At 42.8% G+C, this 12,238-nt stretch overlaps 1 protein-coding gene across 3 annotated transcripts in view; it reads right to left on the bottom strand.

Annotated features, from left to right (window-relative positions):
• Nucleotides 1-236: 236 nt before the first annotated feature.
• Nucleotides 237-12,238, bottom strand: part of ESYT3 (extended synaptotagmin 3) — a 33,582-nt gene continuing 21,580 nt past the window's right edge. The window contains exons 12-23 of one of the 3 annotated variants that reach the window (XM_061369983.1): nt 11,706-11,795; nt 10,776-10,838; nt 10,613-10,681; nt 9,009-9,074; nt 7,801-7,887; nt 6,891-7,040; nt 5,912-6,354; nt 4,633-4,722; nt 4,001-4,132; nt 2,537-2,642; nt 1,932-1,981; nt 237-1,073 (exon numbers count right to left, since the gene is read on the bottom strand). In XM_061369983.1, coding sequence (XP_061225967.1) covers nt 1,037-1,073; nt 1,932-1,981; nt 2,537-2,642; nt 4,001-4,132; nt 4,633-4,722; nt 5,912-6,354; nt 6,891-7,040; nt 7,801-7,887; nt 9,009-9,074; nt 10,613-10,681; nt 10,776-10,838; nt 11,706-11,795 — 1,383 coding nt within the window. In that variant the 3' untranslated portion in view covers nt 237-1,036. The remainder of the gene's footprint in view (nt 1,074-1,931; nt 1,982-2,536; nt 2,643-4,000; nt 4,133-4,632; nt 4,723-5,911; nt 6,355-6,890; nt 7,041-7,800; nt 7,888-9,008; nt 9,075-10,612; nt 10,682-10,775; nt 10,839-11,705; nt 11,796-12,238) is intronic. The other 2 variants (XM_061369984.1, XM_061369985.1) reach the window with 2 other exon arrangements.

Genomic DNA, 12,238 nt, shown 5'->3' with positions numbered 1-12,238 from the left:
CTGGACAGCCTATTTTAAAATGTTGTTTACATTTTCAGATCAGTTTGGGATGTGAGCAGATTTTTACTGTGCGAGTTACGTATTGCTGGTTATGGATGGAGGCAGACTAGATTATGTAATCCAAACCAAAAGTATTTGACACTTGTTTCAGGTGCTGGTTTATGGGCTTCTGCCTAGCACAGATTTGAAGCTGTATATTTCAAAAGTCAGTCTCAGAAAGGCATAGATCAAGATAGTTACGCAAGACAGAAGTTTATTGTACAGAAACAATACACTAAGCTTCCAAAAATAGTTTTGGTATAATTTGCTCTGCTATTAAGAAAGCTTACTTTACAAAATTCTGCTGTTCCTCAGGCAGAACACTTTACTATCAAGGTTTACAGGGATTTTGAAATGTACTGCAATAAAGAACAAAATGCATTAAGGCGTCACAAACTGAAACCTTAATGACTTGGTGAACTGATCTCCCTCCTCTTGGAAGTTCTTTATATACATATCTGCAGCCACAATCTGCCAAGATACTTTTAAACAGTGGAATATCAATTTCTTAGTTTCTCAAAAAACAATTGCCATTAAAGTCTGAAACAGGTTCTTCCAATGGCTTCTGTAGCCCTCAGATGAAGAATGCTGTTTAAAATTTATTCTGTGAGAAGTACAAAGCTTTCATGTTAACATGAACAGGATCCTGGGGAAAGGAGACCACCAAGCAAAGTAATGACACTGAGCTGACACTCTGAAGGATCTCCAGGCACAACACTTCCTTAAGAGCGCATCCATAGTTGAGGGCTCTCTGGGAGAGAGGTGCCAGAAACAGCAAAAATAAAGAACTCCTTATTGAGGGGCAATTTACTCACAATGTGGTGGTTCTGTTTTTTGTTTGTTTTTTTTTTTTTTCTGAGTAGAATCCTTAAATTTACATGTCCTGAGCTGGAGACTGCTTCAGATTTGCAGTGACTGTTCAAAACACGTTAATTACAGGAGATATGTACATTCTTACAAAGTTCAAAAATCAGTAACTTGTGTACATGAGAAGAAATCATGTTTTCCTGCTCCTGCTCCTTGTCAGCTCATACCTGCAAGACAGACACAATAAGTAATTATAGTTGTTGCAGACTTTCTTTAATGTTTTAACTGGCACAGGGAGAACTTGAGCTGCTTTATGGCCTATGCTTCACAGGCACCATGGAAAAGGAGCTGCAGGGATGGGGTCAGCCTTCACCAGGAACTTGGGTTGAGTCATTTCCTCCTGCTCTGTAATTGCCATATCCTTCTGTGAGGCACACAGGCAAGTAGGGCCAGGGGAAGTTGGTTTTCTCATCCTGTCTGCACGAATGGCAGGCTTCTGGACTAACCATGCTGCATTTCTTGGGCTTCATTGAAGGAGAAAGAAGGAAGAACTACCACTGTTAACTACAGACATAGGAGGGGGGAAAAAAAACAAACCCTGGTTCTCAATCTTTGCCTCATTCCAATGCTTAACTGAACCACAATGAACACACAAGCAAAATTGCAAGTGGCTTATTATAATAGTTTCTGTAAATGCTTTGTAATTAAAGTTTTATCATATATATATATTGCTGATCAGACTATTAATTTAGTTAAGATCTTTATCCAAATTAAAATCTGTCACAAGGTTGCTTTAATAAACATAATTCTTAAGTTTCCCAGTGCCTTTCATGGTAACTTAAAATATGCTGAAGACTATAATTGACATATTAAAGTTGTTTCACAGGGCAGGTATTGCATAAGAAACTAGATTACCAGACAACTTAGATAAAACTACCAGATTAGCTCCAAGTTAGTCCTGTGTTTGTGGGTCATATGTTCTTGCTCACCAAACAACAGGCCCCTTTACCAGCACCCCAACAAGAGGTGCACAAGCTCCAGCAAAACAGGTGGCATGTTCTAAGAGCATGGAGATGAAAACTTACCACTGCGCGAAGCCTTTTATCAAGTCCTCCTGCGACAAGTCAATCCGCACCTTTAAAAAGCACATTTTCTTTCTGTGTATGTTATTCAGCGTACAAATCAATTAGCTAAGCTAGCACTCCTCCCATGTCAGACACACTTAAGGTTAGGCTCAAGGAGAGGGAACTTCCTGAGCTCCCAGGACCTGGGCACTAACTAGCCTCAGCACTGCCCCTGGCTTTCTTAGTATCACAACTTGAAGAAGTGATTCCAGTTTACAGAGAAAGATTAAAGCACCGCTGGCAAATTCTGGGTTTAATCACCTGTCTTTCTGAGCTCTGTGTTTGTGCTATTGGGGCCATTCCCCAATGGGGCAGCAGCAGATCCCAGGAAACACGTTTTTACTTTAGAAGCATCCCTTTGAAATGAAGCAGCACAGAAGTCGTCTGAGCCCATACAAGCTTCCACATGGGTACAGCCTGACTTCAAATGAAAATATGGCAGAAAAAGTTGTTTCCATATTGCTAGTCCTACTCCTGAGGCTTAGTCACTAGAACCGTGTTTCAGGATCCTGCCACTCAGAATGCTCAGCTCTATTAAACCAGTAGAGCAGCTTTGTTAAACTTACTTTCCCCAGCTCTTTCCTGTCCTGTGAAATGAATGGCCTGCTGTTCTTCACTGCAACGTCCAGCGTCCTTTTCTTGACATCTTCCAAAGATTCAAAAAACTCAAACCTAAAAGTAAAGTTTGGAAAGGAGAGACTTAATTAAAATCCTGTAAGCACTGGTGGCCAGAGAAGGAAGGTACAGAAAAGGAAATTTTTATTTGCATTGTAAGAAATCTCTTCCAGGCCTCACACAAGACTACGACACTGTTGTTCAGAGTGCTCACTGTGCCAGGGGGAAGGAGGAAAACACGCATCCGTGATGAGATGCTATTTACCATCATTTTCCTCCTTCATGGAAGATCAGCATGTTTTCCGTGCAACCTGCATTACTCAGAGGAAGTAGCTGAGCCAACCCCCTAAGTTTACAAAGTCAGTTTAAACCACATGAAGAGAAGACAAAGGTTGAAATCTCTGGCAATTAAGTTCTTAATGGCTCCGACTCATGCCTCTGGCACACATCATCTGATGTCAAGTGAGTTTTGTCCATGCTAAATCACTGAAGTTCTGCCCACCTGAATAGCTTTTCCTCAAGTCAGAGTTGTAAAACAGGTAATGTGTTTTGGAGCTAAGTATTGCTCCACCTATTACACTTAATTGAGGATGTACAAGACACGTCAATACCGAGGATGAGGAAAAAGTGATGCTGTTCTAACAGCTGTGCTGGCACAAGATCAGTGGTGTTACAAGAGAATAGTAATCCACCACTCTAGTGTTTAAAATGGAGTATTTTAAAATCTTTTCTCCATTTCTGACCTATACTGACATGTACAGGACGGACCCAACATAGGAAAACTGAGCCACCCAGGATCAGCCAATATTCACGTACATGTACCTTCCTCTAAATATGGGGTTAAAACAGCCTCTCAAAAGAGCTCTAAGCATTACTATGTTTGGTTTTATAGAAAACATATTCCAGTTCAGTGGGGGAACTGTGGACATGACACTGTCAGAAAACAGGTGGCAGCATTTCATTCTGCTCCCATCAGGTCTCAATGAGAACATCCATCCGTCTGTCTCAAGAACGGTCCAGTCCCAAAAGGTTTTGTATTTCTGCCTTTGATTTTTGGAAAGCTGTCAGAGGAGTGTCGGGCAAACTGAGAAAGTGGCTTTGTGAAGCATCCGAATGGAGAGATTGCCTCTGCAATAACAGGGAGTTAAACACAGGTAGGGGGATGTCTGCATGCGAAGCAGCAAGTGCAGGCTGCCCCTGCTAGGATAGCAGAAGGGGTGGGAACAGACACTACCGCAGACAGACCAAGGCCAGTCCCAAGTACTTGCAATCACAAAGTGCTGGGGTTTTCCATAAGACCTGCAAGTGTCCACAAGACAATCCTTAGCAGCACCAGGCACAAACCCTGTGCATGCCCTTTCATTACATAGAGATCATAGCTATTTCAGCAACAATCATAATTAACATTTTCTTACTTCTCATCATATTGGGGATTCAGAGTTTTTTTCTTAACAGAAGTCTTCTTCCTGCTTGTCCATCTTCTATCTGGAAGCAGGTATATACGAACATATGGATCTACTCCACGATTGGAAGAGGGTACTAAGTTTCTGTTAAAAGAAATACAGTGCTGACAAGCAAGGCACATTCTTGTGTCTTCATATCTTGTCTCTCAGAATCAGATTAATCCTTCATGGGTTCATGGGCCAGAAACATTTACCTTGGGAATTGGAACATAAGTAAATAAAACTTTAAACAAAATTTTCACTACTTGAGTGTGTGGTCACTTACTGGGATTCTTAAATTAATGTTAACGAATTCAGTCATAGGTATCCAGTCCTTGCCATGATGCCTATCATGACATCCCAAGGCATGCACCAGCTGGTCAGAAGTAGTTTTGGGTCAATGAAAGCTAAGCTACTTCTGCTGCACTCCATTGACCAGAGCTGGGCTTAGTGTGGCTGCACAGACTGAAGCCACCCAATGCTGATGCATCTCAACTGGACAGCTTACAAAGCACAAGGTTCTGCTCCAGCTTTGCTGACCATCTGACAAGCTCAGAACTCTTTCCCTTTCCTTTACAGACATAGCAAGCAATTGTCAGCATTACCTGCAGCCATTCACCAGCACGACGAGACTCTGCCGTATTGAAGCGTACCGTACCGTGAGCTGAATCTCTCCCAGAGGCATTTCAGTCCCACTGTAAGACAATTGCACAATCAAAGATTTGAAGACAGCTATTTAACCGACCACACGCACAAGCCTAGCAGCACAAAACAGGACACAATTTTGGTGCTGCGTTTTTAACTAAAACTGATTTTCAGGGCACTGTTCTTCTTTCTGGCATCCTAAGGTTTGATGTCTAGAAAGCAGCTGGACCACAGAGGCTCCACAGAAACAGCGCTCCTGTTGGTGCCAGCACTGCCTAGCCTGCCTTCTGTAAAAAGTACCCCATTTCAGTCCCTGAGTACAAACAGCCAAAAAAGCACCTACTTGTCCTGCTGTAAGATGGAGCAGCAAAGTACAGGCGAGCACATTACGCAGCTCTTTCAAATATGTCAGTATTTGCAAAATGAGACCTTTTTCATATTTCATTTTGCCTGTTATTAAAGTGGGTTCAAATCCAAAACCATTGCTTTAAAATGGTTTAAAAATGGTTTCTAAATGAGGCCCTGTTCAGACCTAGAGAATTTGCCAGTCCAGAAGTGCGAGACTGAGCAGCTGGAGCTGGGGTTGATGTTCAGGTTTATAACTGCCCTGATGCTCTCTTAACTGAGGTGGACCTTCTTTGCTACTTCAGCTCAGTAAGGATTCTACTAACACCATTCTGCATCCCATGAGAAACAGACCCAGCTCTTCATTCTCCTTGATGAAGCCAACTACCTGCAGCCTCACACTTTGTACTGTGGGAAGGACACACACGTAAGAGCACCTAGTCACAAACACTTCGCTCACAGCATTCTGAAAGTCTTAAAAGTTTCTGGATAAAACACAGCATTCAAAACTTTAAGCAGCCAGATAATGCTTATCGAGATTTTATGTTTTTACAGAAATGGGATATTCAGACTTCCAATACCCTTTTGCTAAAATCATGGGCATTATGGAACCGAGGATATTCTGTGCAAGAGGCTCTTAAACAATATAAAGCAAACATAAGCAGCATCTCTTAGGAGAGCCAGAGAAGGAAAGACTTTCACTTCACACCTGAACTGATAGTAACCTCATCATTTACTTTGCTGTTGACTGGAATACTTAGGTCAATTCTTCATAAGGTGATTTGACACAAAATTCCAAATGACTTAACAGTCATGAATTCAACAATATGCAACAGCAAACTATAAACCCTAAACCTTTCCACACAAGAACAATTCAGCTGGAAGAACACCTACTTATGAAGTTCCAGATTGCTGCTACTTAATTCAAAGCAAGAAGAAGGCAGAGAACCCAGCGAAGCAACACTGGGCGCAAGCCTCAGTTCCTGTACGACTGGCAGTGTGGGTGCTACCGCTGCTCTGCTATGCAGTGCTGATGATGTGTGATGCTCTGGATTTTGGCTGTGCTCTGCCTCATTAGGGCCAGGAACAGCTTCACTTGGTACCGATGCTGCTGAACTGTCCTTTGTGTCCAGGTCTTCCCCGCTGTCCTTTTTCAGCAGGGATTCAGGTGCTGCAGAGTCTTTGCTCACTGGAGGTACTTTTGAGACTTCTGGGTCTGGTGCAGACACAAACTTTTGCTGGTTTCCACCCTTCTCAATGACATGCACAGGTCCTTGCTTTGAGGCACTGACACCAGCCTTGACTCTTTGTGGATCGGGTTCTTCAACATTCAAGGTCTAAAAATCACAAGGGAGAGAAATGAATGCTGCTCCCAAAGCACCAGGGTTAAGCGAGCATTATGACCTGGGATGAAATTTCACCACAAAACTGTAACAGCATGAATCTGCCATTGGAAATGAAAGAGGCCAATGGGATTAGCCGTGGTGATCTCTTCCCTTGTCCTACTGTGTACATATTTAACGCTGTCTAAACACTAACGCAGAGCACAATGAGAAAACAGCTCCTAAGCATCTGTCTCCTTTACTGTTTGCAGCTTTGATTTCATCAGCTTAGATTTTCTCAGTCCAACTCTTTATTGTCATGAGAAGGTTTTCAGCAATGGTACTACACTGTGTTAGGAAGCCTCAGGGATACATCTTAGCTCCACCATGCACTCTTAATGGCACTTAAAGTCCTTGTCACACTTTCGTTTTCTACTCATCTGTAAAGCAAAGCTGCATTTCTCCACACCCCACCTTTCTCCCCATCTCTTTTATTGTTAGAACTGGGTGTTTCCATTGAGGAAGCGGAGTGAACAGAGAAAAGAACTTACCCGCAACACAAGTTTCATCTTAATGAAGCTGTCTGAACTGGAATGGTCCAGCTGAAATCTTTGATCCAGAGTCATGTTTGGGTCCGTAAGTAAGTGGGAGAGACATATCACTGAAGTTCCCAGAACACTGTCCCGATCCTTGTCTTTTATCTAGGAGCAGGGGGGAAGTTATTAGATGGCAAGCTGGAAAGCTACCACTGGGAATAGCAAAGCAAGAAGGTATTTCAGACAGAAACCAAAATTAACTTATTTACTCCAGGACATACTATTAAGTATGGTTACTTCCAAATGGGTGATGCCACTATTTCAGAGTGTAACAAATTAGCATGTTTGAGTAAAAATCACATCTCCTATGCAGAGAAGGAGCTGCCTTATCAGGCCCTGGCATTTACTTGACTTTCCTTACTTACTTGGGGGAAAATGTCCCAGTCACCAGGGATGACAACTGGCCTTTACAAGCTTTTTAGGTAATAGCTTGTTAGCCTATTATCCTCAGCATACCTTCTAAGTTGAAATCCATTTCTGTGGCCAAGTGAACTGCCAGAGAACTGGCTGTGACTGCAATGTATGCTGGTGAGATACAGGATTTCTTAATGAGACGAAATACCAAGGTGAAGAGATTGAACTCTGGTTGAGAATTATGAAGGCTGCAATTTCTGACAGCAAAATATTCGTGGCTTTATTGCACACAGACCTGTATAAAACCTCCTTTGCACATGATCCTAGAGCAAAGGTAGATACCAGCATCACCTAACAGAGAATCACCCATGCAACAACAGGTGCTTCTTCCACCTCTTAAGTAGGAGTACAAGCATATAGAAACAACCAGCACTGAGATCACATCGACCACAAAACAGGTTTCTTCCTAAGGTTATGCACTTGCTCTTCAAAGGAAAGGCTTTTCTCTTACCTCAACATGGAGTGACTGGGAATGAGCGCTATGGACAAAGAAGGTGAAAGCCTGGCCCCATGTTGGATCTTTGCTGAAATTGCAGGTCTGCAGCAAGAAGATTGTGGCAAATATATCAGCTTATTCTACAAACAGCAAAGAATACCACAACACTGGTCACCAGAGAGGTGACCCTCTTGTTTTATTCAGTGATGCTACACCCTAGCTGTATTGAGACAATGAAATTTCCAGGTCAGAACTGTGCAGAAGCAAAGTCTCTGGAAAAATCAGAACAAGTTCTGTGGGGCATGGAAATGCCGACAAACAAGTCTGGTGAGCTGCAGTTGGCCCCAACCAGCACAGCCTGGACCAGCAGCCTACCTCACCTGCAGCAAGGCACCGCTCCCTCCCTCCCACCCTTCCACCAAGAGAGTGCCAGGGTGCTGCTTCCAGCCTGCAGGCACCCACAGCCAGCTCCCAAAGCTGCAGCGAGCTGGCAGGGAAGGGTAGGAAAGCTAGAGGGGTGGTTTGGTGGGTGTAGAGCTTGTGGGAAGAGTGTACAGCTTCAGCACCATCCACTTCAAGATTAAAAGCATGGAAAACACCCACAGGGGCTGTGGCTGAGGCTGCTCCATAAACCAGCTGCTTCCACCAGGCCGTGAACACAGCAGCTTCTAGGAAGGCAGAACTCAGCTGTTGCTCATGCTCATCAGGCAAAAGTAAGTATTAAATAATGAAAAATTAACTGAAAGTGCAGTGAATGAGATCTAGATACATCTTGTCCAGGTTAAAAATCAATAAATAAATAATAAAAAATAAATCAGTAGAACTGCGAAACACAGGAACCAGAAGACTCATGAGGAAGCAAATGCCTCTGATGAAAATGACACCTTGCCCTGAGAAAGCATGAGCCAGATTGGAGACCTACCATTTTTAACTCTTCAACCCTCAAAGAACTAGAGTATCTTGACCAACAGGACCTCATGACCATGAACATAAAACCACACATCTGTACAGCAGCTGGGCAGGCACCCACTAATCAAGCACAACCCAATGACACGATGCTTCCACACGCTGAAGCGGACCTCCACATCTTAGCCTCTGCAGCTCCCACTATAACGACAGCTCTTCACATCAGCTTTACTGGTCCTGCCCTTCCTAGGGGTTACTTGGTGACAGCCATAAAATAGAAAGTATTTAAGGAAAGCAGAAGAGTCAAACAGCCTCACCTTGCTTTTCTGGGTCTTGTTTCCTACTGTGAGCAGGGCGAAGGAGGAAGGTTCTCGCTCCATCTTCTGTCAATACAAGGAAAAGAAATAATAAAGAAAGCAGGAGAAGTAAAAAAAAAAAACAAAGTTAAAAAGAAGATACATTTATAGTTTACAGGAAACAGTATCAAACCACTACTTTTAGTGAGACAAATTGCTGGAAAGCCGACACTAGATGTGGGACATCTGAAGAGTGCAGTACGCAGGAGAGACTCCAGCCAAAACACAGCTCAGTCTTACCCTCTGCCATCTAGAGTACACATTTAAGCCACAGTTTTATGTATTTAGGTTTCAATAGGTGAGCAGTTAAAAATTTGTCAGAAGCTGGAAGGAAACAGGTAAGAGAGTTGAAGGCTCAGTGGAAACACTCATCATTCCTGTGTGAAACAGGACTCTCAGAATTGATTTCCAATGCTCAGGAAACTTGCTGTGAAGCAACTAGAAGCAAGTCTTTGGCATCAAGTAAGAATTCCTTCCAGAAGCAATAATACCAAACCTCTTGTAGTGTGCTTCTTTGCATTAATGCTATAGAAGTTAAGGTTGGTCTTGGCACAACAGTGTATACAAAGTGGATATGGTGAAGTCCAAAATTAAGGATTATCAAATGTGATGTGTGTGACAGTGCTGGGAACTTATCTAAAAAGACTGCATTTAAGAGGAGAGTTACTCAGAGAGAATAGGAGCTTTATCCATTGTTCAGAGCTGTGGTGATGTGTAGCTTGTTCAAGAAAAAAAAGAAGAAAAACATTGCTCCCTGTAAACCCCGTTTATATCACAGTAGCAAAATGCAGTATTTGGGAAAAAGGTAAGCAGAAGCAAAGAGAGAGAAGGCCCAGGTGAAAGCATGGCTTCTGAATCCCTGTAAAACTGAGGGGCAGGAATCTGGTGATGAGGTCTCCAGTGCACAGGAAGGTTACCACAAAAAAGCATATTCCTCCCATCCCAATATGAAAGGTCATGCTGGAACAGCTCAGCGTGGGAAGAAGCCCTGTATCAGCCAAAAAGGGTAACACAGAATCATAGACTAGTTAGGGCTGAAAAGGACCTTGAGATCATCTAGTTCCAATGGGCAGGGATGCCTCACCCTAGACCATGTTGTCCAAGGCTCTGTACAACCTGGCCTTGAACACTGCCAGGGATGGAGCATTCACAACCTCCCTGGGCAACCCATTCCAGTGCCTCATCACCCTTACAGTAAAGAACTTCTTCCTTATATCCAACCTGAACTTCCCCTGTTCAAGTTTGAATTCATTGTCCATTTTCCTGTCACTACAAACCCTGATGAAGAGACTTGACTTGGTTTGATGCCTGAAAGCTCTCTGTCCAAGGTGTAAAATAAACATAAAGACAGCCCCACACAGTCAGATATTTCTGATTCCCCCACAGACCTCCTAGATTTTCACTGTGGTGGGGGTTGGCTTTCAATCACTATTTTGAACCCCAGTCAGTTTGATTTTGATGGCGGTAAGATTATTTCTTCTTAACCACATCTCTTTTCAGTTGCTACAATAGTGCATAATCCAGAATGTTGGCTTGCAAGCATGGGAGAAGAATATAAATTTTACCTTGAGGTACTTGTTATTCTTGATCTTCTTTGCTCCACATTCCCCATTCGAATACTCAAAGTGGTTTTTCTGAATTATTAAAAGAGTATTTAAAACCAGTTAAATTTGTGGGCTTTGATAAAAGGTTAGGAGTGAAGGCTGCCTGCACGTGATTTGTACTTACTGGGAGGTTGAAGGCACTGTCCAAGTAGACTATCAGAATAGCTGTACACAGACCCTTCTTATCCTGTGAAGGCCAGGAAAGATGAAACACAAGGTAGGCATGATCACACGTCAAGGACAACGCAAAGCACAACACAAATTCAAAACACAGTTTCTGAAAGCTAAGCATCTCTTCACCTTTTTCCTAAAACTTGCAGTTCAGATGAGCACAAGCCAAAACAGAGTGACAGTTTTAAGCAGACCAGTAAGAAAAGGGGCAAGTCTTTTCAGTTCACTGGTCCTGATGCTTTTCAGTCTTTCTAATGAAGAACTGCTTGGATTCTCCAGAGCAGCTAGACATCTAAAAATATGCTCAGCCACATACATCTGCATCAGTGTCAGCAGAACAAAGCCTGGAAACAAATTTTATTCACTTCAGTGGAACTCAAATGCTTTTGCTTGATTCTGAAGCAGCGTCATCCTTAGGAGATGGGCTTTATCCAAGCAATTCTGCTGGACAAACAAGACATCACTGGGAAGCATGGCCCTACCAAGCACCAGTGCTGGGTTATTTGTCTGTGAGCGGTACAGGTTATACACAGGGGTCCTGCACAGATTCTAGATGATGAGAGAAGGGAAAAATTATCAAAGAAGGGAACTTTGCAGTGAGTATCTTCAAGCTTTGTTAATTCAAGTAAAAAGAGCTTCCAGATTTGAGTTACTCCTGAATTACCAAGGGACCTGGGGCAAGAAAATGCCCTTCCTCATCAGGAGGGGCAGAGACGTGAAATCACATCAAAATTTTTCAGACAAAAATAGAATCATAGATTCATAGAATAGAAAAATAAGGTCCTGTGAGTTTGCCTCGTGTCCCTAACTTCACACACTCCCTTGTTGATCACTGGATGGACAGAGATCAGAGTATTGGAATCCTTTAAGAAAATATACTCACCTCATGTAGCTTTTCTTGGTCATTTACTAGTGAAAGCCACTCCAGTTTTAAATGGAGGTGTCCGCTTGTTGTCTTACTTAAGGGAAACCACTAAGTGGAAACGACAAAGAGTAACTTGAGAAAGGTGAGGCAGAATAAATCTTGTGTAAATCTTGCATTCTGAGACTTACATACAATAGACAATATGGATTGTATCTTGAGTGCCTTAGCTTGCATTTTTGGTGCTTAGATTGTAGCATATCCATCTACTCAGAAACACAAGCCAGAAAAAACCAAAACCAAGATACCATGTACGTGCAAGGCACATGGATACTTCCAGCCAGCAGCACAAGACAGGCACCCTGGCACTGTTTGCAGAGTGCTGGGTTACAGAAGGAACCACAAGAAGACCGGAGCATTTCTTCCCCCAGCAATCAGCCTGTTTCACCAAACTAACTTGCAGCCTTGTACAAAATGTTTGGTACTTACAGGACACAAGACACCAACATAAGATACCCCACTGCTGGCTCAGCGTAACCTCAGGGCTGCCTGAG

This window comes from Neopsephotus bourkii, unplaced genomic scaffold (assembly GCF_033783945.1).
Source record: "Neopsephotus bourkii isolate Nb327-2 ecotype Australia unplaced genomic scaffold, CSIRO-AGI_Nbou_v1 NB_1526, whole genome shotgun sequence".
Taxonomy (NCBI): Eukaryota; Metazoa; Chordata; class Aves; order Psittaciformes; family Psittacidae; genus Neopsephotus; species Neopsephotus bourkii.
Note: the sequence above shows the minus strand (reverse complement) of the source record. Positions and strands in the feature narration are given on the sequence as shown.